At 44.1% G+C, this 18788-nt stretch overlaps 1 protein-coding gene across 3 annotated transcripts in view; it reads right to left on the bottom strand.

Annotated features, from left to right (window-relative positions):
• The window catches only part of shc1 (SHC (Src homology 2 domain containing) transforming protein 1), a 32994-nt gene that overhangs the window by 8454 nt on the left and 5752 nt on the right, over window positions 1-18788 (bottom strand). The window contains exons 2-8 of one of the 3 annotated variants that reach the window (XM_050047280.1): window positions 15528-15572; window positions 6937-7101; window positions 6640-6710; window positions 4349-4412; window positions 3209-3328; window positions 1110-1163; window positions 684-735 (exon numbers count right to left, since the gene is read on the bottom strand). In XM_050047280.1, coding sequence (XP_049903237.1) covers window positions 684-735; window positions 1110-1163; window positions 3209-3328; window positions 4349-4412; window positions 6640-6710; window positions 6937-7101; window positions 15528-15539 — 538 coding nt within the window. In that variant the 5' untranslated portion in view covers window positions 15540-15572. Of the gene's footprint in view, window positions 1-683; window positions 736-1109; window positions 1164-3208; window positions 3329-4348; window positions 4413-6639; window positions 6711-6936; window positions 12681-15527; window positions 15573-18788 lie in introns of those variants that run through there. The other 2 variants (XM_050047281.1, XM_050047279.1) reach the window with 2 other exon arrangements.

The following is an 18788-nucleotide window of genomic DNA, read 5'->3' as shown; positions in this document are numbered from 1 at the left end:
TCCTGTAGAAACCTTAAATACAAGTACAATCCTGAGGGCAAAAATGAGCATAACAGGTCCAATTATAATTGCAGAATTACAAACAGATAACATGAATAATATTTAAAGTGGTGTTACTTTTTGGTAGGAGCTTGTAATGTAATCCTAATCCCATTTTCACTATTTTTTTTTCAGTTGCTCCTGCGAGCTCTGTGAGAGCAAAACTGAGAATCCTGTTTTTTCCCACCACTGCTTGGAAAATCAAGCCACATGTTCACATATTTATCACACAAGTGCGAACAAAGCATTATTCGCCAAACAATTAAAAGCAGTGCTGTTACTTGCTATGCCTACTTAGTGGTAAATGTTCTGTTTCTTCCTTTGCTCTGCACAGTGGGCCTGTAATGTCTCAGCTCCAGTGGGCGGTGTGTCAAATTCAAAGGAGAGAACCAAAATGAATAGAGCCATATCATTTATTTAATAGGATTCATTTATATTTCAATAAAAATGTCTTGCTCTTATTTATTTACAGTATTTGCTGTTTCACCACCCAGTGGGACTGAATGTAGAGAGAATCTGCAACACATGTACCACAGGATCAAAGTCAGAGTTCTGCGCAACATCACTTCAATATGATTTTTTAAAAGTGTGGACTTTGTCAGATTCTGCCTGAGTGAAAATGTCTCTTAGCTGTTTCTGCTCACCTCTCTGGTTGACTGGATCTTTGGCCACATATGCTACGTACTCAGCCGTATCCTGAGGGAGACAGGGTAAGACAGTTAGGGGAGGAGGGGGAAGGGGGGGAAAAATTGATAGGAAGAAAAAGTGAAGGGCAGGTTTAGGATAGAAAGACTGAAAAGAACAAGGAGGAAGAGACAAAGCAAAAGCTGTAGTCTTTAAGTCACAACAGGAGTTAAAAAACACACATTGAGCTGAAAGAGAGACGACAGGAAGTAACAAGATCGAGCTCAGACGAGAAGGACTGCAAACCCGGCGAGGCAGTAATGGAGTGAGTGGCATTCATAGGAACAGACAATGACAGAAGACAGGAAGGAAGGATATGCAGACTGAAGAAAGATGGAAAAAGGCCAGAGTGAGATCTGAGCTGAGAGAGAGGGGGAGTGACTCACTGGGTCTCCTCCAGAGGCGAAGGAGATGGACTGCATGTGATGATTGGCGATTATCTGTGGAGAAAAAGAAAGAGAGGGAGGAGAGGGAGACAGAAGGAGAGCACGTGGGTGACATGAAGTATGTGGGAAGTGAGATGAAAGCATGTGGATGGAGAGACAAATGTGGAATCATTACTGAGAAAAGTGCTTTTTCCCCTCCACTGAGCGGCATCAACTACAGCTGAGATAAAAACTAAGTGGGACAATGGATGGAACACCTTTTTAACAGTCTGCTACAACCGCCCGCGCTGGATCAATAACACCATCAACACTTGCTAATGCCCCGTGCACAATGTGTGGTCTATATCTGAGGCTTTATTTGTGAATGGATATATGCACGGGGCATGTCTCTCTGCTCTGCGTGTTAATGTGGGTGCACTGCGCCCCGCTGTGTACCATCTCCCCAAAGAAATAAACATCATTCAGCAGCTATTAACTCATAGGAGGAGGATCGCATCCTGCCCTGTGGCGATGCAGAAATGAAGACGATGGTTAGGAGTGATTTGCGCTGCATCCAGAATAAATGAGGCAAACAAAGTGGAGAGGCTCTAAATTTATCTGGGCATCCCCAAAAGGTCACAATGCACAGTGCGCTGATGATCAAATTATCAAAATAAAACCTTGTGTTCGGTGGTGGTTTATTGAAACATTTCCTTGGTGTCAAAGTCAATTTAAAGTGTTTTTTTTTTTTTACATCATTTAGGTTCAATCTTCTGTGAAATTTCAGCCAACTAAAATCTGATTATGTCATTAATTAGAGCATGAAAGCAGTGGGAATGATTTTCATGCATCTTTTAAAACAAACCCTCGACAATCAGGGTTCCTACAGCTTATGGCAAGTTAGATTTAGGACTTTTTAAACTGTCACTCTGAATGCAATTTGAAACCAAATCTTACCTTGACCAAAACTGAATTTAATATTAAAACAAAGGGGGAAAACGACATTAACTACTACGGGTTCGGGACATTCATTCATTTTCTTTAATTGCTTGTCCTGTTGGAGGTCATGGGGGGGCTGGAGCCTATCCCAGCTGACACTGGGCATGAGGCGGGGTACACCTTGGACAGGTCACCAGACCATCACCGGGCTGACACATAGAGACAGACAACCATTCAGCTTACATTCATACCTACAGCCAATTTAGAGTCACCAATTAACCTGCATGTCTTTGGACTGTGGGAGGAAGTCGGAGCACCCGGAGAAAACCCACGCTGACACAGGGAGAACATGCAAACTCCACACAGAATGGCTCCCCCACCCCAAGGTTCAAACCAGGAACCCTCTTGCTGTGTGGCAACAATGCTAATCCCCATGCCGTCCAGGGCAACATGGGGATGTGCATGTTGCCCTAGCTAGCAATATGCTAGCTAGCAGACAGCTTTGCTCTGAGCATCCTGACCTGAAACAAAATATGAGTGTAGCTGGTTCCTCTATCCTGATCTGCAAGATTTAATGTGAGAGGCACTCTCTAAATTACTTAAAAAAAAAGATGCTACCAATTATTTTGAGATTTTATTGCGACTTATTAATAATATTAATAAAATCCTCAAATGTCTTAGCGTTTTTAAGACTTTTAAAAGAATGATTTACAACATTTAAGTACCAATTAAGGCCTTATTTCTTAGATAATAAATTCACTGTCTTTTAAGACTTTTTAAGGATCAATAACGATGCATTTTACAGACTTTAACAGGCTTTGAAAGACAAATATAAAATGTTAAAAATGACAAAAAATGGGAATGCTACTTTTTTTTACATTGGAATTGCCGTTCTAAAGTTGATCTTGAAAAAACATGTCTGCATAATCCTTAAATCCACATCAAATCCCTCAAGCAGAGAGATCCTCAGGTTTACTCTGCTCCAGTAAACTGCACAGGCTAAGTGCACTCTGGATACCAAACATACCTCTGGCTACAACAGAGCTCTGACAATCAGATGTATCTCTGACTCACAGTCAAATCTCTGGCGGTCAGGGACAAATCTCCCAAACACTGACAGAGTTTTTTTGAGGAAAAATAAACACACAGGGGCTTCCAGAGTGAGCTGGTTTCAGTCTAACCTGTTTGCAGTCGGAGGCCAGCAGGTTGAGGCTGCTGGTTGAGATGGTGAGGCTGATTGTCATGCCGGCAAACTGCAGGTTACTCTTCCCCAGGATGGACGTCATACAGCGAGAGGAGGGCTGCGAGGGACGGGGATGCAGTCCATGAGTTACAAACAATCATAGGTGCACAAACAGAAAACAACAGGCCACGTTTTTTTTTTTTTTCTTTTTTCACTTCAACAAGGCACGATAGTCCATTGAGTCCTCCCTGACTGTGCATGAGCCTGTGGGTGTATGTGTGGAAATGCCTGTGTGTGTGGGAGTGGAAGAACAGCTGCAATTGTGAAAGTGATCCTGTCTCCAAGGCCAACTGTGACCAATGGGGAGCAGACAGGACAGTTCACATACTGAAGGCTGGGCCAAGAGCATCAGGCAGGCCACGCCAGCACTATAGTGCCAGCCCGTTTATCCCAATCCTCCTCCTGTTCTCATGGCTTTCATCCATGTCTGCTTCAGAATATTTGGCGTGTGCTGTGAGAAAAACAGCATCAGGGCAGGATGCACACGCTCAGCCACATTAACCTCAGTCCAGCCAAATCAGAGAGACTAGACTAGTTTAATCTATTCTAGTTTACATCCTATAGCTGTGCTTTGTCTGGTATGCCAGACATTCCTTGGTCAAACCCTGCTACGGCAACAGGCTGCTGGATTTAGCCACCTGTTTTACAAAGTGTTTGGGTGGATGTTTTTAGTTTTACAGAAATACTGTGCGCACACACACGCAGTCTTTACACAGCAGACTGACGGCTGTGTCTGCTCATCTGTAGTGCTTCTCTGGCCCGACGCTGGCTCCACACAAGCTACTACTCCACCTCTCCAGCCTCCCTTGTGACAAGAGGGCGGGAAAAGGGAGACCAGAGAGTGATTGGTAATTACCTGCGAGTAGCCCGCTAACCACAGAAGTGTACAATCAGCCTAAATCAAGATCTGCGAGTGTGTTTGAGGGAGAGTGTGTGACTGAATAGCCAATTGACCACAGAGTGGACAATCAAGCTAAATCTAGCTCTTATCCAGAAAACCCTCCCCTCTGCTGCCCACTTAAGCCGTATAAATAAATAATGTCCTGTAAGGGTGTGTGCTCGTGTGCGTGCTGTGTACCTTTCTCCTGCGCTGGGCTCCTTTGGCTCCGGGCACGGCCTCGCACACCACAGAGATGGCCTCCCTGAAACATCGACAACATGCAAGCGGTGCAACAGCACGGCATTAACCCTTGCACCTTCCCCGACTCACAATTATGTAGCAGCTGGTGATCGAATTTATCGTCCCTGAACTGTGCTCGTCTTTACCACGGAGACAAACATCACTACGGAAACCAGAAGGAAACCACCAGGATTCCAGGACGTTCTAATTTAGGGTCTGAGAGAGCTGCAGGCGTGTATACACACACATGCACACATGAGCTGATGCAGTCTGACACTAACTCAGAGAGAAACAAGCTAGTGAAAGAAAGAGAACAGAAGCGGGACAGAAAGGGAGCAGGCAGACAAAGAAATATGTGAGAGGTGAGCTGTGTTTCTCTACGTCTGGCCACACTTTTATTACCTCGCCCCCCCTGTGCAAAGGAGAAATTAAAGCAACACTATGCAAGAATCAGTATTTTTTAAATTTGACATCACTACATTCACTGTTGTAAATACAGGGTGGCAAGCTGTTTATACCATCCTGACAGAAGCCGTAGTGAGCTATCCCACAGCTAACAGGAAAACGACAGTCCGACAGCAGAGTGTACAACCCTGCCAATGTTGTCTGTGAAAGTTTGCAACGTAGGCGGTAACACTATTGGCATCATCTCTGTCTGGAAAAGTCTCATGAACAGCTGTGCACGAGCATTTGCTGACAAGTTGAAGGATTTGTACCCAGCAAATATGACATCAAAGAACCATGTCCACTCACAGAGTAGAGTAACGTTACAAGACTGCATAGTTTTATTTACTGTGACATCAGAAGACATTAAAGGAATAACAAAAAGAATGACATGAAGAATGACAGCTCCCGTTTTCATTTTCAGTCCATATACATAGTGTGCTAAGAGTTTAAATGTGACTTTTGGTGTCTGGAAAAACTACAACACTCTGTGAGACTAGGATGACGCCAATAGGGTTACAGCCTACATCAAAAACGTTCATGCATAACATTGGCTGGGATGTACACCTTGCTGTCGGTAGGGCTGCCCCTTGAATGTAGGAGATTCAAATCGTCTGTTGGGGACCCCTCAGTTGACCGAAGTTGCTTCAAGTCCAGCAGTTGTATTTCTGGGGACGTTTTGGCCCCCAGATTTTGCTACTCTTGACTTTCACGCTACTCTTTGGTACAGACAGCTGTGGACGTGATGCAGCGGCACAGAGGAGGAGAAACTTTCCACTGTAAGGCTCCAAGATAACATTATCTTCCCTCTACTGCTTAGAAGTGGTGAATTAACAGCTCACAGATACTTAATACGACACAGTCTCTGGCTTTTGTTTGATATCTAGTGTTGGCACAAAATGTTGTTGCACATTTCCGATCTGTCATTAGCTCTATTAGCATGTTTACTATATTACATGAATGCCGCTGTCACATTGAACGTCCCGCTGAGTTCATTCATAAGGAAAAGGAAAGGAAAAAAACAAAAATCATAACACTGAATTGTCAAATATTCGTAATTAACAGCCAAATCTGATTTGGCTGACATAATTCTTAGCCAGGTACAGCTCTAGCTGTTGTTCTAGTTGTCGTTTTCCCATGAGGCGTGAGACAGATCACTACCACTATTGTAACATGATATTGTTCCGGATTCAGCCATGCCACGAAATCTCTGATATATAGCCAATTTTCATTGAATTTGCACTTCCCTGTGTCGTCCAGGGTACAGTGACAGCTAGCTAGCAGACAGTGGATCATCTGTTCTGGGAGGAAATAAAATGAGTGTTGTTGGCTCCACTATGCTGATCTGCATGATGTTAACATGGGTAAATCATCTTGTAAAAATTACCAATTATTTTGAGAGTTTATAATGTAACACCAGAAAAAACGATTCATAAACTCCCAAGCATTTTTAAGACTTTTGAAAGGTATCTTAATACCAATGGAGGCCTTATTTTTAGATTAATGTATTCAAAACTAATGTAAATGTAATAAAAAAGATAAAAAGAGCTAGCTTTTTCTTATAGCTAGCTGGAACTGTGTGCACCATAGTGCTCGAGATCCTACCCACTTGCCAAAGTTGCATAGTACAAGAACAGGCATTCAAGCCATGAAGTGGGAATGAAAGAGACGCTATTCTTCCTGTTGCAAGTCAGTGTACCATCTCAATGATGTTAAAGCTGCTACTTTCAGAAAAAAGTTGCATACTGTTGCTTTAAATGAGAGAAATAGGAAGCAAGCGGCTCATATTCAGTGTGTAATCTCACCTGGTGACCTGAGTTCTGGTATTGAAGTCCAGCGCTCGCATTGACTGTAGCACCTCCACGCAGCCCATGTACTGCTCAGGAAACAGGAAGGCAACACATTAGCATCAGACATTTCCTGCATCACAGTCCCTTTGGACAGATGGAGCACAGCAGATGAAAGAAAGCCTTTCCTTGTGTCTGTGTCAGTTTCTAAAAATGTGAGAGCAGGGTGTATATGTGCAAAGAAACTCACTGGAAAGAGAGATGTGTAATTATGTATTTTAGCTGGGGGTTAGTGAGAGTGTGCCAGTCCCTTACCCGTACACTGTAGGAAACACCGGTGGTGCTGACCACACTGTCGGAGTGCAGCCAGCCGCGGGTGGGCTTGTTGACAAAGGAGCCATGGCGCGTCCACTCATCTCCTCCCAGCTGCCCTCCTTCCACCCGTGCCCTCCTGGCCGCCACTCCCAGCCGGTTCATGTCCTGCAGAGGAGGTCGGGGAGGGGGAGAAGGAGCGGTTAAAGGGGGAATGGGGTGATGAAACGGAGGGGAGGAGCTAGAGCTGCTCCGGTCGTCCCCGGAGGACTCAACAGGCGCTTGAGGCTGCTGCGGCCTGCTTGAGGCCTTGAGTCCTGGGAGAAGGGTGGCAGAGACGCCCAGGCGAAGGGATCCCATCCTGGGGAAGAAGGAGCAGAGGGTGGTGGGGCTGTTCTCAGCCGGGCGGGGAGAAGAGGGGGGCAAGATGGGAGTGAGAGACGAGGAGGAGAGAGAAGAAGGTAAACCAGGGGAGGGAGTGAGCGGGGTGGCAGGACTGGAAGGAGGGAACGGTGATGGATTGGAGTTTGTTTCATCAGTTGAGCTCAGCGATTCACTCCGAAAGTGGGTGTACTTGGTTTTTGGGACAAGCTCCATAATGAATCTGCAGCGTCAGTTTTTATATCCGCACAAGTCCACACAGGCTCTAGTGATTCAATCAAAGTCTCTTTGTCTCAGTATTCAAAGTTTTTCTCTAAAAGGACACACAGCCATCTGTCTGTCTCCCTCAGCGTAAGAGCCGCATCCATCTGTCTGGTTGTCTGTCCTCCGCTCATCACCAGGCGGCCGAAACCAAACTGCTTTACAAACGGCTTTACCCACAATGAAAGCAGAATGAGGAGAGGCGCAGAGGAAAAGTGGGGTGTCCCAGTTAATGTTGGAATGCAGATGAAAAAAGTTTGTTAGTAGTGCACCAGTGCGGATCATGTTGTCATCAGTTCACTTTTAAATCTGCATCAGTGTTCATTGTGTTCCCAGGGACTGATGATGACGACACGATCTTAGCTCTCCAGAAAGTGTTCATCTTGGTGTTTTTGCCATAATGTAAAACAATATCTGTGAGTATCTTCTCCCAACTTAATAGCCTCTCAGTGAGGGCCGGTTATCCAGCTGTCGGCAGCACCATGGAGAATCAACACAAGTGATTGTCTCTCAACGCCCCCCTCGCATATGTGTCCTACTGCACTGAGGGGTGCATTCTTGTATGTGATGTGTTTACATGCATGTGAGGCAGTATAAACCTTCCCTGCCCACAATGCTTCTTAGATTATCTGTGTAAATGTGTGTTGGTGCGCGCACATGCGTGCATGTGTGAAGCGGCTCCCCTTGGCAGCTCTATCCTGCTTGACACGGGCCCATAAAAATCCTATTAGCAGCCAACGAGGGGATCGCAAGGGGGGCTGCACGCACGAGCACGGCAGCAACACACACACACACAATGCACGGCTCCAATTGGTCGATACTACAGTGAGCACCTGCAGAGCTCAATGAAGCCCAGAACTGCTAAAGAAGAGAGAGGAGGCTTACTGACGTATGGCTAGTATCCAACGTAGCACGCTTCCTTTAACACCTACTTCTCAAGGGCATCGTACTCTCAAATCTTTCAGCGGATTCCTCTTTTACTCCCTCTCTCTCTTCCTCCAAATGGTTTCATGTCCTCTCTGAATGGCCCTCGCTCTCTCCCTCCCTTCTTCCTCCTCTTCTCTCCTCTTCCAGATCACTTCTGGCACAGCCTCGTTCCCTTTCTCTGCACTCTTTCCTCCCTTCTCTCTGTCTCCTCTCTTCTCTTGGAAGCCCTCTCTCTTCCTCCACACAATATAGTCTGCCAATCTCTGTCTCTCCAATGCCTCCGCCCTCTCCCGCGCCACCACTTCCTCTCTCCTCTTCCAGATGATCTCTCGCTCCCCCTCACCCCCTCCCTCGTCTGCTCTCCCGTTCTCCAGGCTGTCCTGTTTAACAGTCCCCTTGTCTAATATATTAATGGTGATCCCTGTCTTTCTGCCTCTCTAACTTTGATATTAGGGATGGCTAGAGGCTAGGCATGGTCACCTATTTAGACACCAGTTGAAAAACAGAAAGAAAAAAAAGTTAAGACTGGGCCGGCAGAGTCGGGGCCCGTTCCTGACTGAAGTTCCTGATATGGCTAAAACAAGCGAGGCTGCCTTGGTTCAAGTGTGTTCTGGCCACCTCGGTTAGGATGTTTTTTTCTGGAGCACCATTAGATAGTGGTAGGTTAAGTCTGAGATGTTGTCTACGTCTGGTACAGTGACACACACTGCAGTAGCACGGTGGTGATGTAACACCAGAGAATGTAGGTCATTGGCTGATGACGACTACCGGTGGGCTTGTTGTGATGGTAATGAGACCTGATTTGTCCAGTTTGAACTCCCAGCCCAGGGTTCCCTGAATGGTGCTGGAGGCTCATCAGAGTTGAACGTGAACTCGCTCACCCAGCTGGAAATGCTCAATTAAAACTGCACTCTGTTGTTAAGCTGATCTCTCTGTGCGCCTCTCTTCTCACCCTGTTACTTTATTTTTGCCAGGTTCAAATAACAAAGCCCAGATTATAGTCAGTTACCTGAGAGAAGAGCGTTGACACAGCCCCATATGATATGAACAAGCCAAGGGTTACACTCTGGAACCGCTTCCTTCCTTATCTAAGGCAGGGCTTGTCAAGCAGCAGGTTAGCTCTCAGTTCGATTACAAACTACTGTACAGACGCCACACAACATCTCACATTCTGCATAGTCCAACCTAGAAGGCAAACAACAGTCTGTTTACGGTAACAGTCTCTCGCAGAGTCCCACAAACAAAACAGTCGGCAGCAGTTTGACCTCAGGAGGAGGCAAGGCTACACCTACGGTCCTGCAGCAAGCTGGCTGGCCTACACCTCAGTGCTGTTCAGGCACTAGTCATATTTACAATCTCTTGACCTTTACTCCCTCGAAGGAGAGCAAGGTTTAAACACTCCTTGCTCAGACCACTTACACAATGCTGTAAATTTGGCACAGATATCTCAGTGATTCCAAGTGGGAAGGTTGATTTTTCCACACACTAACATTTCAAGACTTAACTGAGTCTGAAATACAGCGGACCAGCTTGTAGTGGGCGCTGGACGCATGGCAAAGGAACAGTCGCCTACACCAGTCTAGCACCACAGAGGGATTGTCTAGCAATTCTAGCTAGTCATCCATCTGGTCTTGGCCAAAAAGCACCATGGAGGATCCAGTCACACTCTCACACTGCCAGACAGGCTGGGATGATCTCCAGAAAGCTGTAAAGAAGTATGGCTGGAAAAGTCACAAAAGACACGCGGTATTTGGACAATCAAGAGCATGCAGAACAAACACAACAGTCAGTCACACCCCTAGTAAAAACCAGAAATTAGCCTAAAGAGGGAATTAGCACTTTAAAAAAAAAAGGCAAAAGATCCAACACAAATGGACAATAGAGGGGGAAAATCCAGATGTGTTCCCATACACTGAGACACTGGTCTAAAAGCAGAGTTAACCCTCGCCTTGCCCGAGGATGTTTTAGTGCACAGAACACAGTGTAGGTCAGGTCAGGTGACTGCAGAGGAAATGACCCTCTACATGAGGAGAAATCCTGAGTCACCTACACAGACAGAAAAAGGAACAGACTGTCACAAACACAGCACACCTAATGATCGGTGATTAGTGGCCCCGGGGCCAAGCAGCTGCACAGAGTGATATGTACAAGTGAAACCAGTCTGATAATCTAATTTATCCAGCCATTCCTGATAATGGCACATCAGCTTGACTGATGAAGATGGTAGTTGCCGTTGACAAAAGGTGAGATCAGGACAAGCCGGGCTGCGCTGAATCGCAGACTACTACACAGAATGGGGAGGGGGAGACAGGTGACCTGAAACAACCCTGATTCTCGGAGTCTCCCCGAGCTCCGCATAGACAAAGACTGTCTAGTAAAGAAAGAGAGAACAATCCCGTCTGAGGATGAAAGTCTTAAAAACTGCACACAACCTTGGACTTATCAATTCCACTGCCTCTTATCTACTAAATATATACAATTACCTAATGGAAAAGCACCAGTTTTAAAAGATAAGACAAGAAAAAGGAACTTTACATCTTGTTCAGTCTGCAACTGCTGCCCGTTGCTATGGCAACAGACATTAAAAGAGATGCCTGCGGAGGATATATACTGAGAAGTCCCGACAACCGCAGAAATCTTCAGACAAAGAGATAACTGCTTTGTCAAATCACAAGACAGCAATTAGTTGCTGCATGAAAGGCTCCACTTTAGAGCTTTTTCTTTTTTTTTCAGCCAACAGGAGGAAAAAACTAAAGCATCCTAGAAAGATCAATAGGTTTCAGGAAATGATCAAAGTTTGACCGGCGTCGCGCCAGCCATAAAACCCAATCAATGTTGACATCCCATGTCGGCTGCATGCACTGACTCCAACTAGGGCATGTGAAACTGTATGATATTATTTCAAAAGGACAACAATCACGTTCCTAATAACAGTATAAACAACAACAACTACACTGAGCATTCACTTCTAAAGGACAACACTGATGTTTAGAAAAGTTGCATAAAAACAACCTGAATATTCTGTGCAGCAGCTAACAAATGATTGTATAACATCCTGCAGAGTATGCTCTTAGAGAATAGAAAATCAGAAGTCACAAAGAGAGTCTATCTTTACAAAAAACAAACAAAAAAAAGTCACTGAAATTGTTCTGTATAAAGTGAGTCTGATCAATTTCCCTAAGAGTTCTTTCTTTGTTTTCATGAATGGCAAAGCATTAATAGTTCCTCTCTTTTGTTTTTTGGTTTTAAAAAGCATACAGTTGATAATCCACTGTGAATCATCTAAAGCTGGGCTCCATATTCACATGAGAACCACATTAATGTTTAAACAGCCTCTGACTGTCCGGTCATCCGTCCTCTCCTTCCTCTTTCTGGCTCTCCGTCCGTCCACTCCCTGAAAAACGTGCTTCTCCTCTGATCCGCTCTTCCGCTCGATTAATTCACAAAGTCACTGCCGGCAGCTTCTCTCCATCTATCCTCTCCTCCGTTTGGCTGCCTCCTCTTCTCTTTACTTCTCCTCCTCCTCCTCTCTCTCTCTCTCTTTCTCTCTCAGCAGATGGTGAAATGGCAGTGCTGCCAGGATGGACAATGGCACTCCTTCATTGTGCGCCTCTTCTCCCCTCACGTCTGTCTCTCATTCCCACTTTCCTTTCACCTCTGTCTGTTAGAGGGACGGGCACGCTGTCTGTCCTCCCCTCCTCCCAGTCTGGGTGGGTGAAGCTGCCTCCCATTCTCTCTCTTACCGTCTCTTTCTCTCTATCTCACACACACACACGCACACACACACTCACTCATGGCTGCTGCCTCTGCCCTCCCCACCTCCCTTTCTCCCATCCTACCTCCTTCCTGTTTCCTCCCCTTCCCCCCACCTCTCTGCAGCCTCACTCATTTAGCAGTGTACATGTGTATGCACAGCAAGATGCTGCGCTCCTGCACATTAATGCACACACTCCAAAGGGAGATGGAGATGTGGGAGAAGGGAGGGGGGGAAGAGAAAGTGGGGGAGAAATGTATGTTTGTATGTGCATGTGTTTGGGGGGGGGGGTGTCCATGTTGGCTATTCAAGTCTCCTCCCTTATTCATGTTTGGTAACCTGAGAAACAGAGTGAAAGAGGGAGAGAAAGAGCGACAGGGAGGATGGAGAGGGTTCACCCTCCCTCTAGACTGTGCAGAGTGTGACACGAGGTCACTCTGTATAACCTTGATGAAAGTGGACAAATTAAAATAATATTAAAAAGATTTTCATTCACATGGTAAACATCCCCTACGTTACTACACGACTAGAGCTCTCTAGGGGGAAAGAGGGCAGGTTATTACCAGACAAGCACAATAACAACCAAGTAGAGGCAAACGGAAAGCAGAGATCCCACAGATAGGTCCCGAAATTCAAGCGTATCTGATGAGAAGGCAGTGTTGCAGAAAGCAGAAGGAACCACCCAAAGAGTGACACGGGGACACGGCAGAGTGGATATAGCAAGGAGTCCTCAAATGACACCCCAATATACAGTTCCCTGCAGTACTACGTTTGACCACTACACCGGCAGACAACTGCAGAGAGCTGGGGTGTCATTTGAGGTAAAACCCATCACCCTACACCACACAGTGATGGGTATCATAGTGATTGTTGAGGACAACCACCCCTCCACCCTGCAGCCTGCACCATGCCTATAACTAGTGAAACACATGACACACTGTGGCTCAGGGCTGACAAAAATACATATTTTTTTCTTTAAGAATTGTATTTTTGTTGGTGAATCATTTATGAGTTTCATTTATGTTAAAAATGCTCACTCAGTTTATTAGCTACACCCAACTCAGACTAATGCAGTCTGCAACAATCCTGCAAACTGCAGCTGCTGAACAGACCATTAGGCTCAATCAACACTTCTTTAAAACAGTCCTAACAAACACTGAACACTACAACCTTAATGAAGGTAGGATTTAATGCAGGACTCTTGTATTGGACTGCATTCGTTTTAACTAGGTGTACTTAAAGGAGCAGTGTGTAAGATTTAGGGGGATTAAATGGCATCTTACAGTGAGGGCCACAGATTGCAACCAGCTAAAACTTCTCCCGTCCAGATAGAATTCTTTCAGTGTTCTTTGAGATTTTTATTGGGAGCCGAATTATCCGCAGAGGTCTCTCCCTCTCAAAAACAAACAGACCAGGTGATTTAAACCAGTAAAAATACGTAATAAAGCTGTTTCACGCTACAAATCAGTGTTTCTTCAACGCTGTTTGGCATGTCAGAGACATACCACAAGCCTAGCGCCTGCTATTGTGTGCTCACCTTTTTTCTCTGATAACTTAAGATCGAGATGTTCAGGAGGTTTTTACTAGGAGCCGAATTATCCGCAGAGGTCTCTCCCTCTCAAATACAAACAGACCAGGTGATTTAAACTGGTAAAAACACTGAATAAAGCTGTTTCACGCTACAAATCAGTGTTTCTTCAACGCTGTTTGGCATGTCAGAGACGTGCCACTAGCCTGGCACTTGCTAATGTATGCTCACATTTTTTCTCTGATAACTTAAGTTCGAAACGTTCAGGAGATTTTTATTGGGAGCTGAATTATCCGCAGAGGTCTCTCCCTCTCAAACACAAACAGACCAGGTGATTTAAACCAGTAAAAGAGCATAATAAAGCTGTTTCACACTAGAATTCAGTGTTTCTTCAATGCTGTTTGGTATGTCGGAGACGTACGACTAGCCTAGCACCTGCTAATGTGTGCTCACCTTTTTTCTCTGATAACTTCAGTTCGAGACGTTCAGGAGATTTTTACCGGGAGCCGAATTATCCGCACAGGTCTCTACCTCTCATAAACAAACAGACCAGGTGATTTAAACCAGTAAAAACACTGCATAAAGCAGTTTCAGGTTGAAAAACATCAATATTTTCACAACACTGCTTGTCGTGGAGGGACTGCTAGCCCAAAATCTTGGGGCCTTCTCTACAGCCAGTGTTTGGTTTGTCCGCTCTGGGCCACTGTAGAAACATGGTGGACTCAGTGGACGAGGACCTGCTCCTATGTAGATATAAACAGCTCATTCTAAGGTAACAAAAACACAAATCTTTTTATTTTATTTTAAACTAAACATACTTATTGTCTAATATTCCATTTATGTCAATATATACCCCAAAATCCTACACACTGGACCTTTAATAAACTGGCAACTGAGTGTTGTTAAGAATAACTCACTCAAACCGCAATAAATTTAAATAAGCAGGGCTGCACAATTACTCATGCATGATTACACTCTGTGACTAGTTTCCAGTTTCACACGATTGTAAATACTGGCATCCTCGCTATATTTAAATATTCATTTTAGACTGCTGCTGCAGGGGGGAAAACTTTTCAATAAGATGCCAAATGTGTTGTAGAAACAGTTTGCTTTCTCAAATCATCTGCAGGGGATCATACTGTATACTTACACTTTATACTATAGTGTGCTTTGTTCAGAATCCGTTGAATAATGGTCCTGTTTTCTGCCGCTGCTGAGAAACTCATCTAAATGGGTCACACAAAGCTCCACTTTCTCATTTCAAAGTCTTAAACTTCGCTACGTAATAGAGCTGAATTATAATAAATTGAGAATAGAAATGTAGGGAACATCTCGAGGAGACTTTGTTCCATGATATATTAGAAATGAGTCAGACTATATTCTGTGAATTATGACACCCCTACTAAAAACTGCAGTCACTATATCTAGAAAACTGATTTAGAGCATTTTTGGGTGTAATCCTGCAGCCCTAAATTTATAATTCATTAACTATAAGACCAATATTTAACACGACTGAAGATAAATTGACCAAATGATTACTTCCAGGAGGGTTTACTTAGTTTTATCTTACCATTAAACCTCTCATAAATCTTGAAATACCATTATTACCACTGATTTACATATTTGACATTAGAGTTTTGACCTTTCAATTCGCCATTACGTTGTCGTGAGTAGAATCAGCCCCTTTGCCACTGTGTCACGTTGTGTTTTTTATTAGCTGGTTGTATCATTTGAATGTCTTACCATATATTCCATCGGCCAACACAGGCTGCCTGTGAGTCTGTAACCCTAAAAACACCAAACTGCACATCAGCATACTGTACACACACACACACACACACGCACATGCACACACACACACACACGCACACGCACGCACACACACACACACACACACACACACACACACACACACACACACGCACACACGCGCAGACACACACATAACTCAAGGAGCCAATCACAGCATGCTCCAATGCCGCCCTTGCAGCTACTTGACTCCCAGCATGCTTTGCTCTCAGGATCAGCTGTGGAGAGGGTCATGGGACCTCCTTGATATAAACGGCCCAATTGGTTAAGCACACAGAGACACAACATTGACTTGAGACGGGGCGAGATTGAGTGGGAGAGAAAAGTAAAAGACAGCGAGAGGATGAAAGAGTGCGAGTGAGAGGAGAGAGGCAATAATCCAGCGTGCATGTTGAAACACACTCTGTGGAATGAATGGAATTAACTGAAAGGACCGCATGTGTAGGATGTTTGTGTCTCGGCTTGCCCAGCGCGAGTCGGCGAGTGTGCGTTTTGTTTCTATGCATGAAGAGGCAACAACCGAGGAAGCTGCAGATAGTCAGTGTATATTAGATGAAACAGTCAGAGACGGACTGAGACAGAGCTCTGGATCTAATGCACACGCTGCAGGGCCATATCTGCTGTCTGCTCTTATACTGTCTGTGCGTGTGTGCGTGTGTGTGTGTGTGTGTAATCTGATTTGACCCGCCTCACTCACCCCCTTGCGTACACTAGGCCAAAAAAAATGAGCGTAGATGAGTAAACGGGCCTAGTCAGTGACCTTTTCCCTACTGGAGTACTGCCAGCCGGAGACGCTGTCTAACATCAGTTCACATTACGGAGACGAGAAAGACAATGATGAAGACGATGAGCGCAAAGGGAGCAGCGGGAGGGGAGTGGTTTGTAACTGACAAGTGAGAGCCTCTCTGATTGGAAAAGACGTGCAAACACACACGTGCGTACGGACAGCAAAATGGCAATCAAGTTTTCAAAAATTAGGGGTGAGGGTGAACATTAGATTAGACAGGCATTCAGCGGGAGGCCTTTCTGCTGGTTTCATAGCTCACCACGCACACAGCAAACATGTGAGACGGCTATTTTGGGTCGGGCCAACCCCCCCCCTCTAACCACACTCCCACATCTCTATCTCCTTCCATCATTCCCTTCCTGCTGCCATTCTCTGCCTCCCTACACTTACAACTTCCCCCTTTGCTACAACGGTTTATTTGTCATTAACAGTGGTATTTCTTCATTTGAGTTGCCAGTAACACTTTAAGACTCTCTGAGTACCAGTGTTGAGTAATGAAACCGTCGAATGCTTCAGGTCTTGTTTAGATATTTTCCAATCATATTTCATGATTCAAGTCAGAATTTTGCCAGTTTTTTACTATTTTATTTCAGAAAAGTTTCCCTGTCTTTATGGCTCTTTGTGCTCAAACACTACAGCTGCTGTTTAAGTGGTTTGGCTTGTTTGGTGAAGAAAATAACAGGGTTACAGTTCACCTAAAGTGTTCGCAATCCTCAAAATAAGGCATCTAAAATAAGTATTGTTTTGTGTGGATATCAAAACTTGGGTGCATTGACAATCATTCATTTGGCAATCAATCCAAGGCACAGCAGATCAAGGAGAAGCCTTCCAGAATGAGCACCTCAACACAAAAACTGCAGCTCGATTAATTAATTGACAGAAAATGAACTAGCACCTATTTGCTGGTTTCTTGCTTCTTAAGTGTGAGAATGTGATGGTTTTCTGTATCATACATGATAATAAGTCTGTTTTTTCCACCATTTTAGTTCATTTTTAGTAACTCTTATACTTATCATACTCCTATTGTTACTCTAATACGCACTGGTTTTATGTGCTTTGAAAACACTTCTATATTTATTTTTAGATATTCAATACTCTATTGTTTTAAAACTGGGCCAAGTGAGTGACCCTGACCACGGGAACCGACTGGTTGTCTTGTTGGTACTGGTTGTGAATAATTGTGGTTACTGTGCTTAGAGTAACTCTAATTTGAAGCATTCTCTGGCACAAGAATTTCCTTCAGGATAAATCAAGTTCTATTGAATTGAACTAAACTAAATAAACTGAATAGATTTGGATTTCTTAGACTGTTGATCAGATAAAACGAACCATTTGAAGATATTACACAGGGCGTGATTCACTGTTCTGAAATTTTTCTGTCAAAACAAATAATTGACAAATCAATTGATTATGAAAATAATCTTTAGTTACAACCCTACTCAACACTCCGCTCCACGTTTCACCTGACGTGCTGTATTGTACTAAAAAATGTCTTCTTTCACATTAACTATTAACCAGGCTTCCTTTTGCTGTGTTGAGGTGAACATTAACACAGCTCAAGGTTTGATCCTGCTCAAAGAAAACTACATGGAAGCTGTTTCATTAAAGTATGTAACAGGAAAGTTGCACATTTTGGTACAAGACACAGGCTATTTAAGGTCAACACACCTCCCTAGTCTGCAAACACACTCACAATCGTTCAAAAGTAGATTCATTTGTTTTTCCGTCACATGCTGAATACTATTTAGATCATGTTTTCCATCAGGGCTCAACACTAACTTTTAAAGGCTTCAGCTCTTGGTTGCTGAAACTGAAAATATGATTGCCATTTTTAGCCCGTTATTAAGATATTATGCAATTATACATGAGGCTAATAATAAAAATGTGATAGAAGAGATTGTTTAAAAGCTTTATCAGAGTAACCGAACAAAATTCTTTGTAGTTTGTGTTTTAGCTGCTACTTTAAAGAGTTAAAATCAGTGCAACTTTATTTGCTTCGCCATTTTCTCCATAACAGATGCCTGTGTGCACGCATATAGACACAGTAATGCATGTGCAGCGTTGTCTGGTTCAAGTTCTCACTGAAACAGCAATATTTTGGGGGGCATGTTATGCTGTTTCATGTCCCTCGTTAGCGTTAAGTTAAAAAGTGGTTCGGGCTGCACAGTTGATCGAAATATTAAATGCCCTGGACACAAATCATGTTCCAGGTAACATGCTTGTGTGGTACATACCCAGCAAAAATCACATTATCTTTTTTATATTCTTTTTCAGTAAAAATTAAATGCAAAAATTACTACCCACTAATGGGAATGGTTGCAATATTTGTCAAAATAATTGCAATACGATTTTCTTGCATTGTTGCACCTTGGTTCCCACTGGTGGCAACCAAAGGCCGAGAATTGGTT

Source organism: Epinephelus moara, chromosome 6 (genome assembly GCF_006386435.1).
Source record: "Epinephelus moara isolate mb chromosome 6, YSFRI_EMoa_1.0, whole genome shotgun sequence".
Classification (NCBI taxonomy): domain Eukaryota; kingdom Metazoa; phylum Chordata; class Actinopteri; order Perciformes; family Serranidae; genus Epinephelus; species Epinephelus moara.
Note: the sequence above shows the minus strand (reverse complement) of the source record. Positions and strands in the feature narration are given on the sequence as shown.